The following is a 27,487-nucleotide window of genomic DNA, read 5'->3' on the forward strand; positions in this document are numbered from 1 at the left end:
ACAAATTCTAATAGAACAAAGTCATGTTTACGCACCACACAAAAAAACTAACAAAAAAAAGAGGAAGAAACTAGGCCTGAACCCTGAACTAAACCAAGTATCTAAACTTTGTTCAAACCAGGGTAAGTTTGAACAAATAGATAAAATGTTGGTGAGTCATAGAAGTGTCAGTGTGTTTAAAGAAAGTATAGTTTAAATCAAATACAGAAAGATAAAGGTGTAAAAAAAAATTTGGCCATCGGATTTTAACAGAACGTGATGTTTTTATTTCGTTTTGTCACAAATAAATGTTAAAAATGTGTTTTTAAAAACCTGTTTTGGTCCAAAAGTTGAAAGATTCTCAATTGAATAACAACAACCCAACTGTTTTTTCTGTCGTCTTTCTTTTCCCAGTCTGATGGGCTCAGTCTGCCCCCTGCTGGGCAAAAGGCAAAATCACAACCAGCAACGCATCAACTCACAGGACTAGGGCCCCACTTCTCTGCAACAAAAGTGGTTAAACAAATTGGACAAGACACAGAACATCCATTAGGTGGCGCCTACGATTTGCGCACCTCTTTCAAAACGACTGCGTCGATTTGTTTTCTGACGCACAACCAGCCGCAGACAATCAACCAATCAACCGAGCCCTGAAAGCCTTTAAAACCGACCGACAGAGGCGGCGGTTTCCCCACTTTACATCCGGACCGAACGCACGAGAGCAACACCGTCACAACCAGGAGAAAATGAACGGAATCAGCAGCGCCAAACCGGCCCCGGGTGCGCCGCCGCTGCAGCTCTTTAACTGCACGCACGCGGACTGCGGGGCCACGTTCACGCGCCAGTGGAGGCTGAACGAGCACCAGACCGTACACACCGGACAGGTACACTTCTAGCACACGGAATATGCTTCATTAGGACCGTAAATGATGAGATATTAATGATGATGTTGTGTTTGCGCAGCGGCTGTACCAGTGCGCTGCGGCTGAGTGCGGGCGCCGCTTCAAGAGGAAGTCGCACCTCAGTCGCCACATGCTCCAACACAAAGGAGTCAAACAGTTCACGTGCGTAACAAACTCCACATTTGCCTAATTTAGGTTAAGAATTACTGATTAAACAAGGGTAGAATGTACAAAACTAGGTCTAATTCAAGTATTGAGTAACGCACTATTCATGTTGTGGACATGGGCAAATGATGATTAACACTTTTGAATCTAGTTGATGACTCATTATAATGTATAATAGTGTGATGGTAGAAGTACTCAAGTTAAGTAAAAGTACAGGGGGGGGGGCAAAGTTGGCACAAGTAAAAATCTACCTAGTTTAAATGTACTTTCAGAGTAAAACATGTGAAGTATTTCAGATTTTTTGAGAACTGTTTAAGCATCATATGTAGTGAATTTGAGTTATTGTACTGATTCAAAGGAAGTGTTTAGATCAGTAATGTAATACATCTAGCCATTTTTATATTAAAACCCCATATATATTTGGTTTTAACTGGAAATATTTAAGCGGGATGTCACCTTGGCCAGTTCTCGAACTCCAAAGATATGTATTTTACTCTTCAAATGAAAACATGTTGAAGGTGCACATACCTGCTCACGCATGTAAAACATATTCACTGTAAAATGTACTTAAGACGACGCCCGTATGCCTAAACATTTGACTCAAGTACAGTACTTTTAGTTTTGTCTTTTGCTACTTTCTACCACTGCTGCTTTTCACATTTATGGCCGTTTTTTCCAGATGCAAATTCGCAAACTGCCTCAAAAGCTTCTTCAGTGCGGGGAACCTGAAAAGACACATCCGCTTCACTCACGGGGACAAGAACAAATACTTCAAGGTGCGTCTGCAGTTAAAGCAATTGGCCACAAGATGTCGCCAGAGTGCAACGATTCCGCCCTGTGACATCTAACGTTTCAATCCATTTCTCCAGTGCACACAGCCCAAATGTCCCCTGACCTTCAAAAAACGACGACAGTATAAGCTGCATTTGACGACGCACAACGTTTCGCCCAGGTTTTGGTAAGTTTAGCGCTTTTTTAGTTTGCGTTCTGTGGCAGTAATTGCACATTTGCCCCGATATACTCTACAGTGTCTGGTTTGGACTCGAGTAGGAGTTTGGCCCCAGAGACGAGTTCACAGTATTTTTACACATCGTCTCCTGTGTTTTAGCTGTTCAAAGGACGGCTGTGCTGCCACTTTCGAATCCCACGTCGCTCGGAAAGCCCACGAAAAGACGCACGCAGGTGGGCAAGACTGTCTTTTGCGGCGTCCAGGGAAGATGGCCTACGTGCGAGTTGCTGAAAACGGGCGATGTCGATGAGGAGTATAACGCCAGCAACTGGACATATTCAGTGCAGACGTGTGAATTGCATGGTTTAAATTGTGACCGTTATAATTGGTAGGGCAATAACTATGAGCGGTCGACTAGTTCTATGATAAAGTGTTTTTAAATGCATGTTTTAATGAGATAAAAATAAAAAAAAGTATGCAGACTGGAGACTTGTAGCTGGAGAATAAGGAATAAAGTGGTAATATTGATCTTATACGGCCCGTATAAAAGTGTAATGTTAGTGGAAGTAATTGGAGCGTTTCTTCAATTGTTCGCTCAATGATTGAAATCCCATAAAATGAATATTTCCAGTTAAAAGTTGACGACACATTTTCTGACGCTTGATCAAGTTTATATGTTGTGATGTCGTGCAGGTTATCGCTGCCCTCGTGCCGACTGTCAGGCGTTTGAACGTACTTGGGGCCGGCTACAGAAACACCTGGCATCAAAACACCCAGGTAACCGGGCATTTAACACGGCCTCAGAATCATGTGGTCCTGAAAGTGTATATTTAGTTCAGAATTTGGTTTGTACGTTAATTTTTTCAAACCTTTTTTACTTGTGCATGTTTTGTACTTTGTGCAAAATGAGACTTTGTTGGTAAAATGTGCCATACAAATAAAGTTGGATTGGATAAAATGCTTTGCTTTAAGAATGGAAACATGCAAATTGTCTTGACTAAAAATACATTTCTATTAATAAATCCTCTGCATTCATGGTGTTTTTTTTGTGCAAATCCTTCTGTAATTGTGCCCTCTAAAAAAAGCTAACCCTTCCTCACAGCTACGTTCACCTGCAAACAGTGCCAGAAGGAGTTTAAGAAGGCAGACGCCCTTCGCCGGCACAAGCGGCTGCACGCCTCCCACAAGCCCGTCCTGGTGTGTCCACGACAGGACTGTAAAGTCTACTTCTCCACCACCTTCAACCTGCAGCACCACATCCGCAAAGTGCACCTCAAACTGGAGAAGTACAGCTGCCCCTTCCCAGAGTGCACGCGCGCCTTCGCCATGCGGGTGAGTCGACGCCAGGGCGGGACGGGTCTGGTGTTGGGTGGGTCTGGGGTGGGGTGTAGGGCGGGGTGTAGGGCGTGTCCGGTGGTGGGTGCTCATTGTCATTGTGCTCACCTCGCTCTGTTTCGTAGGAGAGCATGAACAGACATTTGCTGCGTCATGATCCAAACGTCACTGTAACAAAGGTAATTTCCACACAACGCCAAGATGTGATTTAATAAAACCAGTAAAAATATAATTCACTATTTTCTGAAGAGTAAGAGCCTCTTCTCAATTTCCCCTTTACTGTCGTATAAACTAAAATGTTATTGAAGAACTGTTTATTTTGGGAACCTTGTTCTGATCAGAACCTCCCTGTTGGTCGGGATCTAGACCCCCCCCTCTCGAGTCGGGCTCTAGACCCCCCTCTCGAGTCGGGCTCTAGACCCCCCCCTCTCGAGTCGGGCTCTAGACCCCCCCCCCTCTCGAGTCGGGCTCTAGACCCCCCCCCTCTCGAGTCGGGCTCTAGACCCCCCCTCTCGAGTCGGGCTCTAGAACCCGCCCCCCCCTCGAGCCGGGCTCTAGAACCCGCCCCCCCCTCGAGCCGGGCTCTAGAACCCGCCCCCCCCTCGAGCCGGGCTCTAGAACCCGCCCCCCCCCTCGAGTCGGGCTCTAGGAACTCCCCCTCTCGAGTCGGGCTCTAGGAACTCCCCCTCTCGAGTCGGGCTCTAGGAACTCCCCCTCTCGAGTCGGGCTCTAGGAACTCCCCCTCTCGAGTCGGGCTCTAGGAACTCCCCCTCTCGAGTCGGGCTCTAGGAACTCCCCCTCTCGAGTCGGGCTCTAGGAACCCTCCCTCTTGAGTAAGGCTCTAGAACTCGACCACAGAAATGGCCTGTAGGCGACTAAGTCTTTCGTGAACTGAACCTGGCGTGTGTCCCGCAGAAACGCCGTCACTCTAAGAAGTTGTGGCAGAGGCGTCTGGACGGGCACCACCTGCCGCTGGTGGAGGAGAACCTGAGGAACCTGTTTGCCACCAGGATGAGGATCTCCCGTCGGACCAAAGTGGAGACCGACCTCTCCGGCCTCTTCAACGAGCGCAAGATCCCGCACTACGTCGACCCGGAGGTGAACCTGCGAGACCTGTTCTCCATCAAACCCTTGCGTCCCAAACCTGCTGTGGCTCCAGTCCAAGGATAAAACGGCATCTCATTGTGACTTTTGTTTTCAACGTCTATTGGGTAATTTGTTTTGGAATGTAACTGGAATACATTGAGTGATTATTTGAATATTGTTTGGCCAAAGGTCAAAGTTTGAGTTGTAAAGGTCTTAACTGAAATGCATGGACTGCTCCCCTGCATTTGACCCAATAAACCAGTTTGTTTATGCAAGTCGTGTGTCTGATAACTGCCATCGACCATTTAACGCTAAAGTGCCTTTTTTGGTGCCATTTTGTGTTTTATAATTTAAACGCCAGGAGCAAAAGCTGCAAAAAATGTCCAAGTTTGTATTTAAGTAGTTCTTTGCTCTCCGACACGTATTGCATCGCTCGTAATCATGTGCATTTTTTCATGACTAATTGGCTGAAAGGTGGTCCAGCCGCAGCGCTCCTGTCCTAACGTGAGCTGTCCACCGGGGGCAGTGTGAGCGACGTGTTAACGAGTGCTTTGTTTATGGCCGAGAAAACACTTCATGAGAGAATTGCAGGTGTTTTTACAGTTCACTTTCTGAGGCGGAAAACTTGATTAACTTATGAGAAAGCTGTCGACTAGTCAGTTATTTCTACTTTGCGTTTATACATGTTGAACCAAATAAAGGTTAAAATATGGTGACAAATGTGGAACCGATTTATGAGTCAGTTTTTTTTTAAAATAGTTTTGTATGTATTTGAGTCTGGTCCAAATATACATCCGGACCGTACGCATATATATACAAAATACAATTATCAGTCAATAGTTGCAGCTTTAATGAACCTAAAGTGTGCTCTTCACTTCCTGGTTTAGTCCGGATTGTTTTCTTTTTTTCCCAGTCCTTGTTCCAGGTTTGAGTCAGAATTTAAGCTCAGTTGTGATTTATTTGTGTAAAACCACTATAAATCAAATGGTCACTGCAGAGCGCCCCCTGCTGGATAATGACTTAATTACGTGTATAGTGAGCGGGTGAAGACTGTTGCATATTTCTAAAGGTTAAAACCGGTGTGTGTCTAATGGTTTTAATTTGAAGTTTAATAGTTTATCACGTTCACTTCCTATTTATCTTCTGAGGCCTTTGAACAATCACATGGGTAAAAAGCAGAGTCTGTGGCTCCTGATGGTGAGTCCTAAGCACAGAGCTCCTTCCTCCCTCTGAAGCCTCCTTCCTCCTCTCTGAAATCTTCCTCTGAAGCCTCCCTTCTCAGCCTCCTCTCTGAATCCTCCTTCCTCCTCAGCCTCCTTCCTCCGCTCTGAAACCTGCCTCCCTCCTCTCCTCAACCTCCCTTCTCCTCAGCCTCCTCTCTGAATCCTCCTTCCTCCTCAACCTCCTCCTCCTTCCTCCTTCCTTCAGCCTCCCTTCTCCTCAGCCTCCTCTCCTCAGCCTCCTTCCTTCTTCCTCCTCTCCTCAGCCTCCACTCTGAAGCCTCCCTCCTTCTTCCCCTCTGAAGCCTCCCTCATTCCTCCTCTGCCCTCCTCCCTCTTCTCTTCCCTCCACCACCTCCTCCACCCTCCTCCGTCTCTGCTCACGCTGGAGCTCATTTTACATCAACAAAGCTCGATGGATGAGTAAAGCCTGAGTCACTCGTTCTGTCACTTTAGTGGATCACTTTGAACCGTTTCATTTCAGCTGTTGCTTCTGTCCTCTTTAATGAGCACATGCTGATTTCATTTTAATCTATAAATTTAAATACAGCAGCAAGTGACTGTAGCAGCTATTAAAGGGAGATGTGGGTGTATGTCTGTTAAAGGCACATGTGAGTGTATGTCAAAGGCACATGTGGGTGTATGTTAAAGAGACATGTGGGTGTATGTCTGTTAAAGGGACATGTGGGTGTATGTCAAAGGCACATGTGGGTGTATGTCAAAGGCACATGTGGGTGTATGTCAAAGGCACATGTGGGTGTATGTCTGTTAAAGGGACATGTGGGTGTATGTCGGTTCATTAAAGGGACATGTGGGTGTATGTCTGTTCATTAAAGGGACATGTGGGTGTATGTCGGTTAAAGGCACATGTGGGTGTATGTCGGTGGATTAAAGGGCACATGTGGGTGTATGTCGGTGGATTAAAGGGGACATGTGGGTGTATGTCGGTGGATTAAAGGGCACATGTGGGTGTATGTCGGTGGATTAAAGGGCACATGTGGGTGTATGTCGGTTAAAGGCACATGTGGGTTTATGTCGGTTCATTAAAGGGACATGTGGGTGTATGTCGGTTCATTAAAGGGACATGTGGGTGTATGTCGGTTAAAGGCACGTGGGTGTATATCGGTGGATTAAAGGGGACATGTGGGTGTATGTCGGTGGATTAAAGGGCACATGTGGGTGTATGTCGGTGGATTAAAGGGGACATGTGGGTGTATGTCGGTGGATTAAAGGGCACATGTGGGTGTATGTCGGTGGATTAAAGGGCACACGTGGGTGTATGTCGGTGGATTAAAGGGCACATGTGGGTGTATGTCGGTTTATTAAAGGGACACATGGGTGTATGTCGGTGGATTAAAGGGAACATGTGGGTGTATGTCGGTTCATTAAAGGGACACGTGGGTGTATGTCGGTGGATTAAAGGGCACATGTGGGTGTATGTCGGTGGATTAAAGGGAACATGTGGGTGTATGTCGGTGGATTAAAGGGAACATGTGGGTGTATGTCGGTGGATTAAAGGGCACATGTGGGTGTATGTCGGGGGATTAAAGGGCACATGTGGGTGTATGTCGGTGGATTAAAGGGGACATGTGGGTGTATGTCGGTGGATTAAAGGGCACATGTGGGTGTATGTCGGTGGATTAAAGGGGACATGTGGGTATATGTGGTGGATTAAAGGGCACATGTGGGTATATGTCGGTGGATTAAAGGGCACACGTGGGTGTATGTCGGTGGATTAAAGGGCACATGTGGGTGTATGTCGGTTTATTAAACGGACACGTGGGTGTATGTCGGTGGATTAAAGGGAACATGTGGGTGTATGTCGGTTCATTAAAGGGACACGTGGGTGTATGTCGGTGGATTAAAGGGAACATGTGGGTGTATGTCGGTGGATTAAAGGGAACATGTGGGTGTATGTCGGTGGATTAAAGGGCACATGTGGGTGTATGTCGGGGGATTAAAGGGCACATGTGGGTGTATGTTGGTGGATTAAAGGGCACATGTGGGTGTATGTCGGTTCATTAAGGGCACATGTGGGTGTATGTCGGTTCATTAAAGGCACATGTGGGTGTATGTCGGTGGATTAAAGGGCACATGTGGGTGTATGTCGGTGGATTAAAGGGCACATGTGGGTGTATGTCGGTGGATTAAAGGGCACATGTGGGTGTATGTCGGTGGATTAAAGGGCACATGTGGGTGTATGTCGGTGGATTAAAGGACACATGTGGGTGTATGTCGGTGGATTAAAGGGCACATGTGGGTGTATGTCGGTGGATTAAAGGGCACATGTGGGTGAATTAAAGGGACTATGTAACCTGTGCTCTCACTGGTTTTGAAGAGGAACCATGAGCTCCACTTTCACTGTGTCATGATTGTCGGCAGGTGCTGGACTTACGTCACTTTAAACTGGATTTAGTTGTTGGAACTGGAAACTTGAATGAGACTCATGTCGGGCTCACATACTCTTTGATCGGAGAAGAATATTAAGAACCAAAACGCCATGTCTAATGTGTTTGTGTTTAAGAATAAATCAGCATTAAAATTGTAATTAGCTATATTTGATTTGCACATGTTTACCTGGTTTCTGGGGACACATAATGGTCAAGTTTATGACTTTAAAATCGTGCATATGCGTCCTTTAAGGCTAAGTCAGGTGTTATTATAAAGTCATGACGTGCTACAATAATACAGAATATATTACTGTGTTGCATTAGCAGCTGGAACCTCTTTTGGCCCTTAATCCAATTCCCGCGCTGACAGGAACAGGAACAATTAGACTTTGTTGCTTTTGTTTTCTTCGTTTGAGGCTACAGGGCTGTGCCTGTCTTACCGTTTAATATGGAATATGTCCAGCAGCATTAAAACGCTCTCCTCCTCCATGTCCCACTCTCTGGCTCTGATTTTATTATTCCGTTTGGTGACCTTTCCGGAGCCCGGGCGTGTCGGGACGTGGCTGACAGCGGTACGTGCGCCCGTGTCCAGTTTCAGGCCAGTACACAGTGTGAATCGGCGCGAGAACGAGAGACGCTTCACTGACCTGGACGTGGTGTTCCTCTTTTGTCCCTCAGAATGTCTCCGCCTCAAAGTGCTGTTGCAACAAAGCCAGTGGAGGTTTTATTTACCGGGAACAAAATGCTAAACAAACAAACAAACAAACAAAACAACAGTTAGCTTTCAAGCAAAGTGGCATTTTTTCCCCGTCTGGACTCAAATCTGGAGAAGGATTTGGAGACACTGCTGTATCTATTGTCCCGTTACAAATGGAAATACAAATACAAACTTAATTTTACAATAACGGATGATTTAACCTCACCACAGTCACTTTTCTTTGTGGGGATCCGCCACGCGCTTGTCTTCATGGAGATGTGATCTTTTATGAAATTACAGGCGAAAAACAATTGCAAAAACAAATTAAACTCCTTGACCTGTATCTTCCAATCCAACTTTATTTGTACGGCACGTTTTACCGTAACGAATACAAAATAAGTTAAAAAGGTTAAAAAATAAATACGTACAAATCAATAAAAAACAATAGTTGCATATTTGAAGAAATTGGGGAAAAAAGGGAAAAATGTATAAATCAATGAAAGAGAGATTTGTTTGAGTAATTGGTATGGTCACAGTGAAATGAGACGTTTAAAATAAAAAATAGATAAATATGTGCAAATCAAATAAAAACAAGAGTTGCACATTAATAATAAAAAAAGGGAAAAATGTATAAATGAATAAAGATTTGTTTGAGTCACTGAAATGAGACGTTTAAAATGAAAATTACATAAATACGAGCAAATCAAATTAAAACAAAAGTTGCACATTTTATGATTTAAAAAAAAAAGGTTAAATGGATAAATAAAAGCTTGTGCGGGAGGTTGAGCGATACCGACTAGATATAGTCGGCCTCACCTCCACGCACAGTTTGGGCTCTGGAACCCATCTCCTCGAGAGGGGCTGGACGTGTTGGAGTTTTCCCCGGTGAACGAGAGGGTCGCGTCCCTCCGCCTTCGGGTGGGGGACAGGTCTCTCACTGTTGTGGCGGCCTACGGGCCGAACAGCAGTGCAGAGTACCCGGCCTTCTTGGAGTCCTTGGGAGGGGTACTGGACAGTGCACCGATCGGGGACTCCGTTGTTCTACTGGGGGACTTCAACGCCCACGTGGGCAATGACAGTGACACCTGGAGAGGGGTGATCGGGAAGAACGGCTTCCCCGATCTGAACCCGAGCGGTGTTCAGTTATTGGACTTCTGTGCTAGCCACGGATTGTCCATAACGAACACCATGTTCAAGCACAAGGGTGTCCATCAGTGCACATGGCACCAGGACACCCTAGGCCGGAGGTCAATGATCGACTTTGTTGTCGTGTCATCAGACCTCCGGCCGCGTGTCTTGGACACTCGGGTGAAGAGAGGGGCAGAGTTGTCAACCGATCACCACCTGGTGGTGCGTTGGATCCGCTGGCGGAGGAGGAAGCCGGACAGACTTGGCAGACCCAAGCGCATTGTGAGGGTCTGTTGGGAACGTCTAGTAGAGCCTTCTGTCAGTAGGGTATTCAACTCGCACCTCCGGGAGAGCTTCTCCCATGTCCCGGGGGAGGCTGGGGACATTGAGTCCGAGTGGACCATGTTCTCCGCCTCCATTGTTGATGCGGCTGCTCGGAGCTGTGGTCTCCGGTGCCTGTCGTGGCGGCAACCCCCGAACACGGTGGTGGACACCGGAAGTCAGGGATGCTGTCAGACTGAAGAAGGAGGCCTATCAGGCCACTCTGGCTTGTAGGTCTCCGGAGGTCATCGACGGGTATCGGCAGGCCAAGCGAGCCGCGGCTCGTGCTGTCGCAGAGGCAAAAACCTGGGCCTGGGAGGAGTTCGGGGAGGCCATGGAGGAGGACTATCGGTCGGCACCAAAGAAATTCTGGCAAACCGTCCGGCGCCTCAGGAGGGGGAAGCAGTGTCTCACCAACACCGTTTACGGTGCGGGTGGAGGCCTGCTGACCTCGACTGGGGATGTCGTCGGACGGTGGAAGGAATACTTTGAGGATCTCCTTAATCCCTCAGTCACGTCTTCCGAAGAGGAAGTAGAGACCGGGGACTCGGAGGCTGGCTCATCCATCACCCAAGCTGAAGTCACTGAGGTTGTTCGCAAACTCCTCGGTGGCAGGGCTCCGGGGGTGGATGAGATCCGCCCTGAGTACCTAAAGTATCTGGATGTTGTAGGACTGTCTTGGTTGACATGTCTCTGCAACATCGCGTGGCGTTCGGGGACCGTGCCTCTGGACTGGCAGACCGGGGTGGTGGTCCCTCTGTTCAAGAAGGGGGACCGGAGGGTGTGTTCCACCTACAGAGGGATCACACTCCTCAGCCTCCCGGGTAAGGTCTATTCCAAGGTACTGGAGAGGAGAATCCGACCGATAGTCGAACCTCGGATTCAGGAGGAGCAGAGTGGTTTTCGTCCCGGTCGTGGAACACTGGACCAGCTCTATACCCTCCATCGGGTGCTCGAGGGTTCATGGGAGTTTGCCCAACCAGTCCACATGTGCTTTGTGGATCTGGAGAAGGCTTTCGACCGTGTCCCTCGGGGTGTCCTTTGGGGGGTGCTCCGGGAGTACGGGGTCCGGGGCCCTTTGCTCAGGGCTGTCCGGTCCCTGTATGACCGGAGCAGGAGCTGTGTTCGCATTGCCGGCAGTAAGTCAGACCTGTTCCCAGTGCATGTTGGACTCCGCCAGGGCTGCCCTTTGTCACCGGTTCTGTTCATAATTTTTATGGACAGAATTTCTAGGCGCAGTCAGGGGTCGGAGGGTGTCCGGTTTGGGGACCACAGGATCTCATCTCTGCTGTTTGCAGACGATGTTGTCCTGATGGCTCCATCAAACCCGGACCTGCAACATGCACTGGGACGGTTTGCAGCCGAGTGTGAAGCGGCTGGGATGAGAATCAGCACCTCCAAATCCGAGGCCATGGTTCTCGACCGGAAAAAGGTGGCTTGCCCTCTCCAGGTGGGTGGGGTGTCCTTGCCCCAAGTGGAGGAGTTCAAGTATCTCGGGGTCTTGTTCACGAGTGAGGGAAGGATGGCGCGTGAGATCGACAGGCGGATCGATGCAGCGGCTGCAGTGATGCAGTCGCTGCATCGGACCGTTGTGGTAAAGAGGGAGCTGAGCCGAAAGGCAAAGCTCTCTATTTACCGGTTGGTCTACGTTCCTACCCTCACCTATGGTCATGAGCTTTGGGTAGTGACCGAAAGAACAAGATCGCGGATACAAGCGGTCGAAATGAGTTTCCTCCGCCGTGTGGCTGGGCGCTCCCTTAGAGATAAGGTGAGGAGCTCGGCCACACGGGGGGAGCTCGGAGTAGAGCCGCTGCTCCTCCACGTCGAGAGGAGCCAGCTGAGGTGGCTCGGGCATCTGTTCCGGATGCCTCCTGGGCGCCTCCCTCGGGAGGTGTTTCAGGCATGTCCCACCGGGAAGAGGCCCCGGGGAAGACCCAGGACACGCTGGAGAGACTATGTCTCTCGGCTGGCCTGGGAACGCCTCGGGATCCCCCCGGAGGAGTTAGAGGAAGTGTCTGGGGAGGAGGAAGTCTGGGAGTCACTGCTCAGACTGCTGCCCCCGCGACCCGGCCCCGGATAAAGCGGCAGAAGAAGAAGATGGATGGATGGATGGATAAATAAAAGAGAGATTTGTTTGAGTACTTGGTGCAGTCACTGTGAAATGACTGTAGTGGACGCGTAAACAATGAGTCATAAAGATATTTTACTGAATTATTGATGTTGACGAATCCGCTGAACAAAATATACACGCACACATTTATATAAGCTGTTCGACCGCTCGCTCAGCTTCAGCCTCGCACAGACTGTTTTCTTTATCCAGGTTCACGCCGGGGTCAGCAGAGAGAGTCGCTCGATAAAAACAGGAAGAAACAGTTTCTTGGACCATTTTCACCGACATGACGTGAATCCAAATCTCCAACAGAGCGGGATGAAAAATAAAGGCATTTGACAGTTTCACAAGAGTTTCTGCTTTAGCGTGGAATGGGGAGAGAGGATGGAGACATTCAGCATACAGTCCAGAACAGGAAACCATGACACTGATGTAGCAATAACTACATGCAGCACAACGCCGTAAACACCACTGATGAGTACTTTTCTCTGAACCTGGGCTTGGTACAAAAGGTTGGGTAGTTGTTTTATTTTCTTACTTTTACATTTTTACAACATAACATAAAACAACCAAAACATACATAAAACAAAATGGCCCATGCAAATAAAGAGAGAAAAGTAAATAATATAAATAAAAATAAATGAATAGTGATTATAATAATAAAAATGAATAATAGTGATTATAACAATAAAATAAAATAAATAAAATAAATAAAATAAATAAAATAAATAAAATAAATAAAATAAATAAAATAAATAAAATAAATAAATGCAAGAAATGAAAGAAATGAAAGAAAATAATGATACAAAATAAAATAAATAAAACAGAGCTGAGCAGGAACATAGCGGGCTCAGGATAAGTCAAGAATAAAATGAGAAAGTAATAAGGTGATATTCTGGAGGGGTTATCGCATTCTATGGCAAAAAGCACGAGTTTGTGTACATTTGTGTTTTGTTGCAACATTTGTTTCTGTTTTTACTGTGCAAAACCATTATTATCATAATTTGGATCCATAAAAAAACAGTTTGTTGTTGTTCTTGTTTGAGGACTTCAAAATAAACTTAATGATAAATATGTCCTGAATTATTCATTTTCGGAGCATTTTCTTTGCAGAACTATTAATAATAAATTGCCTTTACTTTGTATTCTGTCTGTGCTGAATATTTGACTTTCTCTTCCTCGTGAAATGCATTGTTTTTGTTGATAAAATGCATGCAGACGTATAGAAAATCTAGTCCAAACACTTTGTAAGTTTCACACAATAACGGCTGACACTGGTGGAGTAACATCTGGTTTATGGCGTCACACGTTAAAACATTTATTCACATCCACAAACTGAGACGACGCAGCATTACGATAATGAGCCTTGGAAATAAAAACGCTTTAGATTCGCCGTTCGCCAAATTTACATATAAATACATTTGTCGCTGGCGATTTATTCAACTAATCAAACGTGAAGACACTCGGAGGACTCCCACTGTCGCTGTTTTGGGCGTGCAATATTCACACTTTTATCTTGGGAATGAAAAAGAAGCGTTCAAACAAAGACAATCTGTCGGAGGCGGCACAATGGCCAAAAAGACTCAATTAAATGAATGGTGCGACTATAAATAGCAACTAATTACAGGTTCTCGAAACATATGTGGAATTGTAGCCAGTAATTTGGGCTGTGTGATAATAGAGAAGCGTTAGCATGTTGATGTTATAGAGATAGTTCAAACTTGTGTACATGATTTTTAAACCTCAAGGCCAAAGCGGTCTCATTTTGTCACAACGCGCTGGTTTATACCAAAAAAAGACAATGTTCAGTGTTCATTTACAAAAATATCAAGTGAAGTACGACCGCTTTCATGCGGCGCAATCGTTTTAAAACAAACGTGCAATAATTACTTTCTGTCAGAATAAAAAGCAAGACAAAATCAAGTGTAATTAAGTTTAAATCGTTTCCCATTTATTTTAAGAATTTAAAGGCACAACGCTGGTAACTAATGTCACAGTTGTTTTAAGCGATACAAAAATATTTTAAAAAATTAGCTAAATGTTTGAATAACTTTGTAATTTTTTTCCATAATATTTAAGATACAATTATAGGTCTTATAATTTGTTACCACGAGCTGATTAGCCTAGCAAGCGTTCAAACTAAAAAAACAACAACAAAAGAACTCTGACAGAGAACCTCATTGCAATATTGATCCGTGAGTCGATATTTTGCTACATACGGCGCGGCGCTGACGTTAAATGAGCCGCCACAAGACGCACCGCCATGACGCGCTCCGGATGTAATCTTAAAACACACAAATGAATTGTCACACGTGCAGATTGGACATAAAATGACATCTGCGCCGCAACTTCTTCAATATCTCACCTTTATGTTGCCTTTTCCTCAACTATCTTGGATTACTTTTGTAAACTTTGGCCGCAAATGTGTACGCCAGTAACAACTATGTCAATCGCAGTTCTGCCAAAGCAGTAGTAGTATTTGCAGTTGGTTGTACTAGAAGAAAAGGTATTGATAGTATTGGTAAAATAGAAACGGCGTCACTGCGTTACAGACCACATCCTTGACTGGAAAAAGTCTGGAAAAAGTAGGGCCTGTACAAGAAGGCTACAATCTTAGTGGGTATCAGTATCAGTATCAGTGTCAGTATCAGTGTCAGTATTAGTATCAGTAACAGTATCAGTATTAGTATGACCAACAGTAACATTATTAGTATCAGTTTCAGTAACAGTATCAGTATCAGTATCAGTATCAGTATCAGTATTAGTATGACCAACAGTAACATTATTAGTATCAGTTTCAGTAACAGTATCAGTATCAGTATCAGTATCAGTATCAGTATCAGTATCAGTATCAGTAACAGTATTAGTATGACCAACAGTAACATTATTAGTATCAGTATCAGTTTCAGTAACAGTATATCAGTATCAGTATCAGTAACAGTAACAGTAACAGTAACAGTATTAGTATTAGTATTAGTATTAGTATTAGTATTAGTATTAGTATTAGTATTAGTATTAGTATTAGTAATAGTATCAGTAACAGTAACAGTAACAGTAACAGTATTAGTATTAGTAATAGTATCAGTAACAGTAACAGCTCTATTGCTCTTTTAAACCTTCTGAGATCCAGAAGTTGAACTCCTTGGTCAGTTGTTTAGTGCAAATAAAACAATGGCTGAGTCAAAACTCTGCAGCTAAATGCTGACAAAACAGAAACATTGATTATTGCCCCTGATGATGCCATTCCAGGGATGAACCAGTATTTGGGTGTTTTAGGCTGCAAAACCAAGTCTTAGAAACTTGGGTGTTGTCTTTGACAAAGACATGTCTTTAGAGCACCACTCCAAGCTGTTGATGAGGAACTGTTTCATTCAGTTGAGGAAAATCTCTAAGCTCAGGAAAATGGTGTCTCAAAATGACCTGGAACTTATAATTCATGCTTTTGTCTCTTCACGTTTAGACTATTGTAATAGCTTGTTTTCCTGTCTTAACAAGAAGGAACTCTCTCGTCTGCAGATGGTCCAGAACTCTGCAGCGAGGATCTTGACCCGCACAAATAGAATGGCCCACATTTCATCCATTCTTAAAGCCCTTCACTGGCTGCCGGTCTCCTACCGGATACAGTTTAAAATCCTTATTTTAACTTTTAGAGCTTTAAATGGTCAGGTCCCATCGTACATCAGCGATCTGATTAAACCGTACGCTCCCTCTCGCTCACTAAGGTCCTTGGACCAGAAACTGTTGTTGGTTCCTCGCACCCGTTTTCGGACCAGAGGAGACCGATCCTTCCAGGCTGTTGCCCCCAGACTCTGGAACGATCTTCCGTTCTTCCTACAGTCACTGGACTCTGTTACTGCTTTTAAGGGTCAGCTTAAAACCTTTTTATTTAGTCAAGCCTTTTAAATGCACTTGTTTTACGGACTGATTTTACTGTATATTGTTGTATATGTATTGTTCACTGTAAGTTTTTTGTGTTTTTATTGTTTTATTCTGTGTTTTGTGAAGCACTTTGTGACCTCTGTCTGTGAAAGGTGCTATATAAATAAAATTTACTTACTTACTTACTTACTTACATACAGTAACAGTATATCAGTATCAGTATCAGTATCAGTATCAGTATCAGTATCAGTAACAGTAACAGTATTAGTATCAGTAACAGTATTAGTATGACTAACAGTAACATTATTAGTATTAGTATTAGTATCAGTATCAGTAACAGTATTAGTATTAGTATCAGTAACAGTAACAGTATATCAGTAACAGTAACAGTATTAGTATCAGTAACAGTATTAGTATGACTAACAGTAACATTATTAGTATTAGTATTAGTATCAGTAACAGTATTAGTATTAGTATCAGTAACAGTAACAGTATATCAGTAACAGTATCAGTACCAGTATCAGTATCAGTATCAGTATCAGTATCAGTATCAGTATCAGTATCAGTATCAGTATCAGTATCAGTATTAGCATTAGCATTAGCATTAGTATTAGTTAGGGCTGGGAGTCACAGGGTCCCTCATGATTCGATGCGATACGCGATACACGGATTCCACAAAGAACCCAATACATTAAACATGCCGTTTTAATCAACGACACAACATTTTAATCAACGACCAAAATGGCACATGTTTTCTTTCTTTAAACAAGCGACATTTGTAGCGCGGTCGCAAAATAATTCGGGAAATGATACCGAAAATGACTCTATGACTGTTACTAGGCATGTGCAAAAATGACTATTTTTGCACATGCCTAGTATTAGTCGATAGAAGTTGCAGCTCAATGAAGCAGACAAATCCACCGACCCACATTTTGACGGTCCTGATCCCGCCTCCCGTGAATACTGCCGTCGTGCCAGTGACCGCGACACTGACCACACCCAGTCAAGTAAAGCCAAGCCTGGGTAAAGTGGGCGGGAAGGGCATCCGGCCTAAACACACGGAACAAACAAACACGCACATCTCCACAGGAAAAGGACAGACGGGTGAGTGGCCACAGGTCCGAAGGTTCGGTAGTCCGAAACTGTGAGTTAGGGACCGTCTCTAAAGTACGTAAAGTGTTTGTTTAAAAATGTGTTATCTTTAAAAATATCAAAGATATTTAAAAAAAAAAAAAAAAAAAAAAGGTGTGCGATACCTAGAGACTCAAACTACCATCATAACCTAGCGTTGACTATCTAGGTTGGCTGACTTGGGAGCTATTGAAAAGAATCCTTGAATTTTGAAGAAAAAAAATCTTAAAAAATCTACAAAGGGTTAAATCTTCCAACCCAAAAGGTCTATGGCACCTTGGATTAGCTACTTGGATTCATGCTCAATGTTTTTTTTTTTTTTTTTAGCATAAATATGTTTGATATTTTTTAAGATAACACATTTTTTTAAAAACACTTGTGCAATCGTAATTTAGAGACGTTTCCTAATTGGCGCACCAAGGACACTTCAGCGCGCAGCTCCCCGCACCGTGCAAGCGAACCTTCGGACTCGTGGGGGGTAACCGACAGACCCATACTTTGTAATAACCACAGCCTTTCCTTTTCACTAGCCTCGGATTTCATTTCAAGGTCAAGCGATTGAACGAAAACGATATCGGGAAAAAACATTCGAAAGCCACGACTTGAATTCAAATCCCGCTCACGCCGCAGAGGTTCCACCCCGCGGCGGAGATGACACGTTCTCTCTGCTTTCTGGAGAATCTGAGAGCTGTCAGAAGCGCTCGGGGGGGACAAAGGCACTTTCAGAAACGACCGGACCGATGGGTAGCCTCGGCGCCGTTGCAGAGTTGGAAAAACCGGGACGCGCCGGGGCCAGCAACCCGCGGCAACCGGAAAGCGCGCAGAAAAACAGCAGCTGCTCGGTTGGCCGCGAGTTTGAACGATCGTGTGTCGTCTGTGTTCTCAACGTTTGCCCAAAAAATGAGTCATCGTCCCTGAAACTGCATAAATTGTCAGACGTTCGTGAGACAAAAAGTTGTTCCAAATGGAGGAACAGGGGCCAATGGGGAGACACGCGGTGTCTTTTGGTGGTTCTCCAGCCTGACGGGCCGTTCCCCCCACTTTGAGAAGCTTGAACCTCAATATAAATCAAACTGAACCAATGCTGCTGCGTTATTCTTCCCCCTGTGTCCTTCAGGGTTTCTTATCTCTAATTCTCTCAATTCATTTTTCCATTGTGTATTGAGACTTTTGAAATAAATCACAATTAAAATTAAGGCTGAAATATGGAGACTGAAGCCTTCTAGATACAGAATATTTATGAACATATAAATTTTTTTTTGATTTATGCCTTTCATAACGCCACTGCCTTTGTATTTTGGGTATTTTTGTATGTGTTTTAGAGTCTGTGTAGTTCAAATAACAATTTTATTTTGAATTCAAGCCCTTTTACCTGTTCACATTTGCCTGCAAATTTGTTTTTGCCAAGTTATTAGTTACTGTGGGCTCTTTCCGACTGCTCGACTGTGAAGCAGCTCATCTAGTTTAAACCTGAACAAGGTGCCAAACAACAAACTCCTCAAGCAAGCACTTTTCAAATATTAATTACAGATGCAAATAATAACAGGGTAAAATGCCTGTTGCTTGTGCCAAAAATATTTTTTTTATTGCCTGTGTCAGGAAACGAAAATCACAACGTAGGAACTTGCTTCAGCGACGTGGTGCAACACAAAACAATGAATAATAATAGTAAGAATATAAACTGTGCCTGGAATGAATATGTACAGTATATATTGTTCATTTCTGCCTGGTCCATGAAGCTTGTGATGTGTGGAGCAGCAGCACTTCTTCACACATAATATAAACGCTTCACACTGGCAGGAGGAGCAGGTCAGTGCTGACATGAAAGAGTGACAGGTGACGGTGCGAGATAAGTCCAGCGTCTGCGTGAGCGTGGAGAGGATCAGGGGGGCGGAAGTGTGTAAACGTGGGATGAGCAACGGAGCATGTCGGCGCTGCACTGACTGAGCAAACGCACGGGCGACGGGAGCAGCGCAGCCATGGAAACGCCACGGAACAGTTGAGAAAACCCGAGTCTGAGCTGGACTTTCTGCGGTGTCAGAGAGTATCGAGGAGGACGTTTCCCTCCGCCCGCTCCACGATGTGCTGGACTGTTTCACTCTGCTCCACCGAGAGACACAAATCACTGCCATCGCCGTCAAACTGCTGCCAGATCCTCATGTCAAGTCATTCTGCAGCATTCAGATCACTGCACATGTACATGCAAGTTAAGATGCACATTTAACAGGGTTTAGTTGATAAAAAAGACAACTCTTACTTACTGATGCTCAGGGCCGGCCCAGCCTATAAGCGAACTAAGCAGCCGCGTAGGGCCCCGAGGCGTTAATAGGGCCCCCAATCTGGCAACCCGTCGTATGCGAAGTGCAAGCGCAGCGTGCGCCACTAGTGTAGTAGCGCTGCTGGCGCTGCTGGCGCGGCAGCGCACACAGCGGTAACATAACGCACAAACCGCATTTATTTGTAATGACAATCTGGCAACCAAGACACCAAACCTGCGCTGATTGGTCAACTTCATTGTGCACGAGGAGCTCGAGAGCAAAACATAAACACAACACAACGTGGTCCCTGCGTGGTCCTCATGTCCAGAGGAATATATCCCCCCGATGCTGAAAAACGAAAGAAGAAACTTCTTGACGATGTAAAGAAACTGTAAACTCAACAACACTCTCCAGGTATTGAACTTCTCTTACAAAGAGACGGTTAATGCTGCTGTTTGAAACAACACGAGTCTGTCACGTTAGTTCGCTCTGGCTGGAGGCGACGAGAGCTCTGCCCCGCGCACAATAATATGTGTCTGAATGAAAAATAATAAGCTTCACATTTACACCAGCCCGTGTGAGCTGCGGAGGTGGCGTCTGTGCCCCGGGTCACTAAGAGGCGGAGATCCGGTCCGGACGAGCGCCGTCTCGTCCAGAACCTCTGATGTGAGACTTTGGAGTGAACAGTGTGCGGCCCCTGTCCCGGGCCCCTGTCCCGGGCCCCTGTGCAGCCTCAGTCAGAGATGAGTGGGTTTGAGTTTGCGTCCCTCTCTCTCACATCACCATGTGTGAGATCAATCGTGACTCGTGATGTCTGTTTTACTTTGACTTCTTAAAGTGCAATGAGAGGAACGTAAAGGTTTATGCGTGTAAGGTCCATCAGCCAATCACATCGCAGCATTGTTTCATGCAGGAGTCCAGTGTGTGGTGTTCTGATCAGAACAAACATTTACATTCTAATTAACTTTTAATAGAGCAATAAAACATTTCAATTTATTTAAAAAGCATCATTAGACTATTTGTTATAAATCATAATAAATCGATAGTGAAAAATAACCAGACATATTATGATTACGTCTGTTATAGAATAATACTATATATTTTTTATATAAAAGTGGCAAAGTTGCAGAAACACAGTCTCTTCACTATAGCGAGGTTTGGACCTTCACTTCTAGTTCTGTTCATTCTCTGGGAATAACATGTTTGCACTGTGTAGCTTTATGAGTGTTATCAAACAATGCTTATGCCATTTGTTTAATTTAATATAACTTGTTTTGTCACTTTAGCAAGAAGGAACAGTTGGGAGCAGTAAAAGATAAATTAGTAAGGATAACTATTAATTTTACATTTTCAGTTAAAATGAATCAATTTGACCATAATTATTTTTCATAGCCAATATTGTATTGAGTAATTAAGTACCATAATGTATTAATAACTGGCTTTAATCATTTTCTCCTGGCACAGTTTCACATCTTCATTTTATAGCATTACAACCTCAACATTTTACTCTTACTTTAGCCGGCTGGACCACATTAAAATGCAACAGAAGACCCAAAAAGGTCTGAAAATCTCCCCCAGACCCCCCCTGTTCATTCATTTAAACTGCTAATGTGGCTGTAGACCCTTAACGCCCACAAATACGCCCAAAAACATATCTGGGACGTGTGTTATTTGTACAGGGAGTAGAGGTGATGTCAGCGGAATACCAAGTTGCATTGTGGGATTTAAGTTATCAATATTTGAGCTTGTGAGGTGCTGAGAATAAAGTAACTGGCAAAAGGATGCCCTGGAGTTTTGGTGCTTTGTTTGCGTTGAAGAAAGTTCCCATATGTGAATTGTTTACTGACAATGGCAATAAAACTGATTCTGATGACGCGGTGAGGGGCCCCCAAAAATGTTTTCGCTTAGGGCCCCCTGAAGGCTTGGGCCTGCTGATGCTGATATTCATTTTGATTATTTTTTGACAACCCTTTTCTCATTTTTGATTACTGATTATTTTGCATGAATAAAAGGGATTCTGATTGTATGTCATCATTTTTGTGATGTTTTGTGTCTGTGGCTGAACAACAGAAAAACAGATTGTTTTCAATCTGACACATAATTCAACACATTTCATCAGCTCCTTTATGCTTTTTACATTTATTTTAGCTTTATTTAATCTGCTTTGTTAAAGTCTGAGTACATTTTATTGACTGCACAAAACAAAGGCCTGAATATGTACATTTCCTACTGATTTAAGCGTAAATACGAACGCTTCAAGTGCAACATTGACAAGAGATGACATCATTTTTTGATCTAATTGCGTGGGACCGGGCGGTGGGATCGATTAAAGAGCGTTACGTGCCTCGCGACGACGCTAATGATGCAAGCGTGTGTGCTCAAAGTCTGTGACGCAGGCTGGTGTCCGTGCCCGGGATGAGGATGCCCTGGAGGAGGATCAGAGCGGGCACCGGACTGGAATCACAATGCGGCCGCAGCGTGAGCCCGGGCATCAGCTGGGCAGGTCTGAGTCACGTTTACCTGGGTAACCTTCTAAAGCCTGTGTACTGTTCAGACACTCGGATAATAACAGTACTCCTCTGCCGACTGTGAGTCAATCTACAAGTGACAAGGTTTGTTTTTTGTGGTCCATTCTTTGGAAATTGTGTACATTATATTACATTAAATTACCTTGATTTCTCCAGATTTTACTTTGTACTGTCTATACTTGAGTGTAGCGTTACCTCAAAATAATACTGCTCAAGTACACTATTTGGCGACTCCCACCTCAACTGTGGTCATCTCTTGGACAGTTAGGATTTATCTTTCTTCTGTTTTGTTACATTTTGTTTATCTTGATTCTGGACAAAGGGTTATCAGCTCATAATGTTGTTTTTTTATCGTAGCAGTGACATTATCCTGACGCTGCTCTGAAGATAATGCCGCTTCTTCTTTAATGGAATTAAAATAAATAAAGAAAGAAAGAAAGTACACGTAGAAAACATGACTTAAACCAATTTGAATGTGGTTTGTAAGTTTACAAGTGTGAACGCACCATTTACCACCATTTAACATCACTTGTATTTCATTTAAATTGCTCAAAACATTCCATAGACCGTATTTTCTGGACTATAAGTCGCACAGGAGTATAATAAGCCATATAATGCATAATAGAGAAGAAAAAGTCGGAGTATGAAATGCGGGTGCAAGTGTGAAATTAACAAATAATATCACATATAAGTTGCTCTGGAGTATAAGTATAAGTATATAAGTATAAATAATAAGTGTAAGTTGCACCCAGGCCAAAACTATGAAAAAAGGTGCAACTTATAGTCCGGAAAATACGGTAATGACTTATCTGATGAGCTTTTATTTTAGCATTTTTCCGCATCCATTTAATAACCTAACAATGTTCCTTTAAGAATGTGAGAAAAACATATGGACTTATGGGAAAAAGGTGCACATGGATCTGCATTAGAGTGCTAGAATTAAAAAGTTGACTGTTTGACTATCACTTCTACTACTTCTACTACTACTACTACTACTACTACTACTACTACCACTACTTCTACTACTACTACTACTAATTGAACAGCATTGGTAAATTCTTCTTAAACCAGCGTAAACCAATGCTTTTTTATAATTCCGTGTCCATACTTGTTAATAACTAAGGACTCGAAAAGGCAGTTGTGCCTTTCAGTGACTGTTCTCTATTCTCCTCTAATTAAAGTCAACTCTAACCCCACGCACTTACACCGTTTTCCCATTATTAATGAAACCTTTCTCGATCGCCCGGCGCCTCGGGGCGTCGCTCGCGGGCGCGGCGCTTGCCCGCTCTCCGCCGCTGACCTTTAAAGTGGAGGAGAGAATTGAAATGACGCCGAGAAGGATTTTTATTTTCCTTGAAGCATAAAACCTTAAAACCTACATGTAGCTCTCCTCATTAAAGGTTAGGGGATTTACCGCATGGCCACCTTTGCGATTTACATTTACAAGAGACAGGGGCGACTGCAATACATAAAACCAGACATACATATTTATAAGAACATAATCAGCAAACGCAGTCGCGAAGGCTTAACTCACGTTGTGTCCTAAGCACGGTGTGTCTGATTTAATTGTATCGCTTCATTAAAACTTGTAGCACGCTATACGATATAATTAACATAGTAAAAATAGATTTGCATCGCTTATACTGAGTGGAGAGGTGCCGTTGATGCCACAGCTGCCCTGGGGCATGTCGGGACTTATAGTGGCAAAAAGTGACAAAGGTAAAAGTGCTGTGCTTGAGTCAATTAGGTACTTGGGATACGTTTTACTATTACTTTACTGCATTTACAAGAGGGAATCTGTACTTTCTACTGCACTACATTTTTAACTGGACCAAAAATAAGTACTAGTAGTTTGAGTAAACGTTGACCTAAGCCTGGTTTTAAAAGAAGAGACTGTGTCGGCATCTTTAACATGGACAGGAGCTGATTCCATAACATAGGAGCTTGGGAGCTAAACGCTCTACCTCCTACTGTACTTTTAGAGACTCTTGGCACCACCAGAAGGCCAGTATTTTGAGAGGGAAGAGCTCTGTTTGGATGATATGGTTCTATAGCATCTTTGAGGTGGGATGGGGCCATGTCATTTATGGCTTTGTAATTCAGGAGGAGGAGTTTAAATGTGATTCTAAACTCAACAGGAGCCAGTGAAGAGACTCCAGCACCGGCGTAATGTGCTCTCTTCTTTTAGTTTCTGTTAGTAAGGTTGTGGCTGCGTTTTCAATGTTTTGAAGTTGAAAGTTTTTTTTTTTATGGAGCTTTTAGGACACTCTGCGATCAGGGAGTTACAGTAGTCTAATCTACATGTAACAAATGCATGGATATGTTTCTCAGCATCGCTCATAGGCAAGATTTTTCTGATTTTAGCAACAGTATATTATGCAGAGAAAAGTAGGCTGTTTTACAGGCTTGATTTACACACGCTTTAAATGAGAGCTCCTGATCAAATAAGACTCCGAGGTTTCTCACAGTAGAGCTGGAGGCTACACCGACATGGTCCAGTGTGACAATCTGCTCAGATAAAGAGTCTCCCAGACGTTTAGGCAGGCATGTCCAAACTACGACCCGGCGCTTTTTGTTGGCGCTCAGGCTAACGGCTAAGTTGGTCCAAACAACAAAAAGTAGTACATGTTACTGTAAACTTGAAAAAAATTGAATATTTTGATATTATACCAACCTAATATTAATGTTCCAACTCTCATTAAAGGTGTGGAGAATCATCAAAACAATGCCAAATGCAAAATTTAATTCAACAAGTTTGTCAGGTTGTTTGTTGCCCTCTGCTTCGTATAAGTTTCAAAATGTGGCCCTTGGTGAAAAAGGTTTGGACATTAACCCTGGTTTAGGGTTGGATAATGTCACATGATCCCCGGTCTTTAGACCCTCCTTCTCAGCATGGGAAAACTACAAAATCTCGGGGACAAACGGACAGGCTGACGCTCTTCAATTTGCAGATAGACCATGGAGGCAGAACCACTCAGGAGGAGAGAGGGCGGTTCATCCAGCAAGACAGTTCATCCAGGCAGATGAACAGCTGTTAATCTAGAGTAGAGAGCGTTCTTCCAGGCTTTTGAGGAGCATCCGGAGTGGAAGGAGGAAAAAACATGCAAACAGCAATGAACAATTAAAGTTAGATTAGTCGGTTGATTAAGCATGATATGTCCACGTTTTTGGTACTTGTGTCCATAGATATTATTAGATATTACTAAACATATTGATCTCCATGGAGACAAGCAGGTGAAGCCACAAGGCCAGCTTCAGGTCATGAGGAGAGGCGAGCCTGTGGTAACTTTTTTGACAGAAACAGCTGTAATTTGTAATAAATGCAAGATAGTTGAGTTAGTAACATGTTGTATTTCAGGACAGAAAACGTTCAAGTCCAGTTTGGTGTTTTTGCATCATTCGCGTGCAGCTAAAGTAATCAATGTCCCCCCAGGGCTTCGTTAATGTGCAGAAAGTAAGACGCCAGGTTCACGTATGGATAACCTTTGCGACACTCACTGCTGTCGCATGCGTGTGAATGAATTATTCAAGATTACACAGTTTATAATTGAACACGGTGCTCATTCACGACCTGTAGGTTTCGGTTACACTCTGAATCATATTACTCATTTGGCGTTTCCCTTCGACGGTCGTCAACAAATTAAATATCACCCGGCATTATGTGATGCTGATTCATTTATTAATTTGGAACAGGTTTTATTCCAGACGCCCAATGCACTTGGCTATTCGTGCTCAGGACATCGAGGGAATGTGCTTCACGGAGGACATTTTTAAATTAACTAGCTAGATGACAATTTAACTAAATATCAACTAAATAACTCAGGAGTTCCCAAACTTTTCAAGCCGGGACCAACAAAATGACCATGAAACCGACTCGTGAGCCCCACTGCGGAATATAATTGAAAGCAGCACTAATTTATAGTGTCAAAACGTGTTGAAGTAGGTTTAATGTTGTTTATTTGAACACTTTATTATGGTATTGGACCTGCACTGACAAAAAATACAATGTCCTAGTGTCAAAACGTGTTGAAGTAGGTTTAATGTTGTTTATTTGAACACTTTATTGCGGTATTGGACCAAACTGACAAAAAATACAATGTCCTAGTGTCAAAACGTGTTGAAGTAGGTTTAATGTTGTTTATTTGAACACTTTATTGTGGTATTGGACCTAAGCTGACAAAAAATACAATGTCCTAGTGTCAAAACGTGTTGAAGTAGGTTTTATGTTGTTTATTTGAACACTTTATTGTGGTATTGGACCTGCGCTGACAAAAAAATACAATGTCCTAGTGTCAAAACGTGTTGAAGTAGGTTGAATGTTGTTTATTTGAACACTTTATTGTGGTATTGGACCTGCGCTGACAAAAAATACAACGTCCGTGTGTCAAAACGATATCTAACTACATAACTGCCGGTAACAAACTACACAACTACCTAACTACACGCCGACAAAGCAATTCTTACGTTTGATAAGTTACAAACCGATACAGGTCAGATCTGCGGAGATGCACCACAGACGCTCTTCACAATATGCTGCAAATCGAGTAATCTACATTACACCAGTGTTTTTCGTGCGATCTTTAGTAAATGGCGTCAAATCAACCCATCTCTTATTGAACGTGACGCCAAGTCGAGCTCGATCTAATCACATGGCTCTCGATAAACGATAACGCGAGGTGGAGTTTTGGCGTCGTTAGACTGAAGTACCCGCGGCGGATCGTGATTGCTTCGCTCCCGGCCCTTTTTAATCACCCGCGCAAGTCTTCAGAAGTCCGCCGTTGATTGATTAGTCCTCCACCGCGGTCGATATGAAGAAACTGGGACAATATTGCGTCAAGGCGTGTCGACAAATTGAGGTGTAATCAAGAACAAATTGCCGCCCTCGCGAATCAGATTACGGCGCAACGCGGATCGCCGACTAACATCGCTTTTGATCACTTACTACATCAGGCTGACGAGCGCTGACGGCGATCTTTTACGTGTTCAAGTCACTTTTATGCTAATGTTGGGTTGCCATAGGGAATGAGAAAGGCTTTTCTTTTTTTTTTTTTTGGCGGTCGCTCCAGCCGTTCCATCAATCTGTTGTCAGCTTTCAGGCATGTGACTCCATTACAATATTACAATGCATGATAATCTCTCAGCGGGCGGAGAGTGAGCACGGTATGAGGCGGAACGTCGTGGGCAGTTTTTCTCACAGAAAGACAAACGACCCCGGTCACTTGCTCGAAGGCCGACGTTCGCCCTCGTCGCGGCCCGTTCTGGGTTTGCTCTGTTCGCTCGGTTCGTCATCGAAAAGGAAAGCGTAGGAAATTAAACACGCCACATCGGACATATTTGACTGACACATATTACACGTTATAGAGTTTCAAAAGGATATCGACAGCTTGAGCGGCACAGTTATGGTAAATG

The 27,487-nt window shown here is 43.9% G+C and overlaps 1 protein-coding gene across 1 annotated transcript; it reads left to right on the forward strand.

The window, feature by feature from the left end:
• The first annotated feature begins 720 nt into the window (after positions 1 to 720).
• 42sp43 (P43 5S RNA-binding protein) lies at positions 721 to 4,533 on the forward strand. Its single transcript, XM_072442877.1, has 9 exons — positions 721 to 863; positions 943 to 1,043; positions 1,726 to 1,822; positions 1,916 to 2,004; positions 2,155 to 2,228; positions 2,689 to 2,772; positions 3,098 to 3,327; positions 3,456 to 3,509; positions 4,246 to 4,533. The coding sequence occupies exons 1-9, from the start codon at positions 726 to 728 to the stop codon at positions 4,498 to 4,500; spliced, it is 1,122 nt and encodes a 373-aa protein (XP_072298978.1). The 5' UTR covers positions 721 to 725; the 3' UTR covers positions 4,501 to 4,533.
• The last annotated feature ends 22,954 nt before the right edge of the window (positions 4,534 to 27,487 follow it).

The sequence above is a fragment of the Eucyclogobius newberryi genome, unplaced genomic scaffold, assembly GCF_026437365.1.
Source record: "Eucyclogobius newberryi isolate DKJ021-1_F unplaced genomic scaffold, fEucNew1.0.hap1 SCAF_13, whole genome shotgun sequence".
NCBI lineage: Eukaryota > Metazoa > Chordata > Actinopteri > Gobiiformes > Gobiidae > Eucyclogobius > Eucyclogobius newberryi.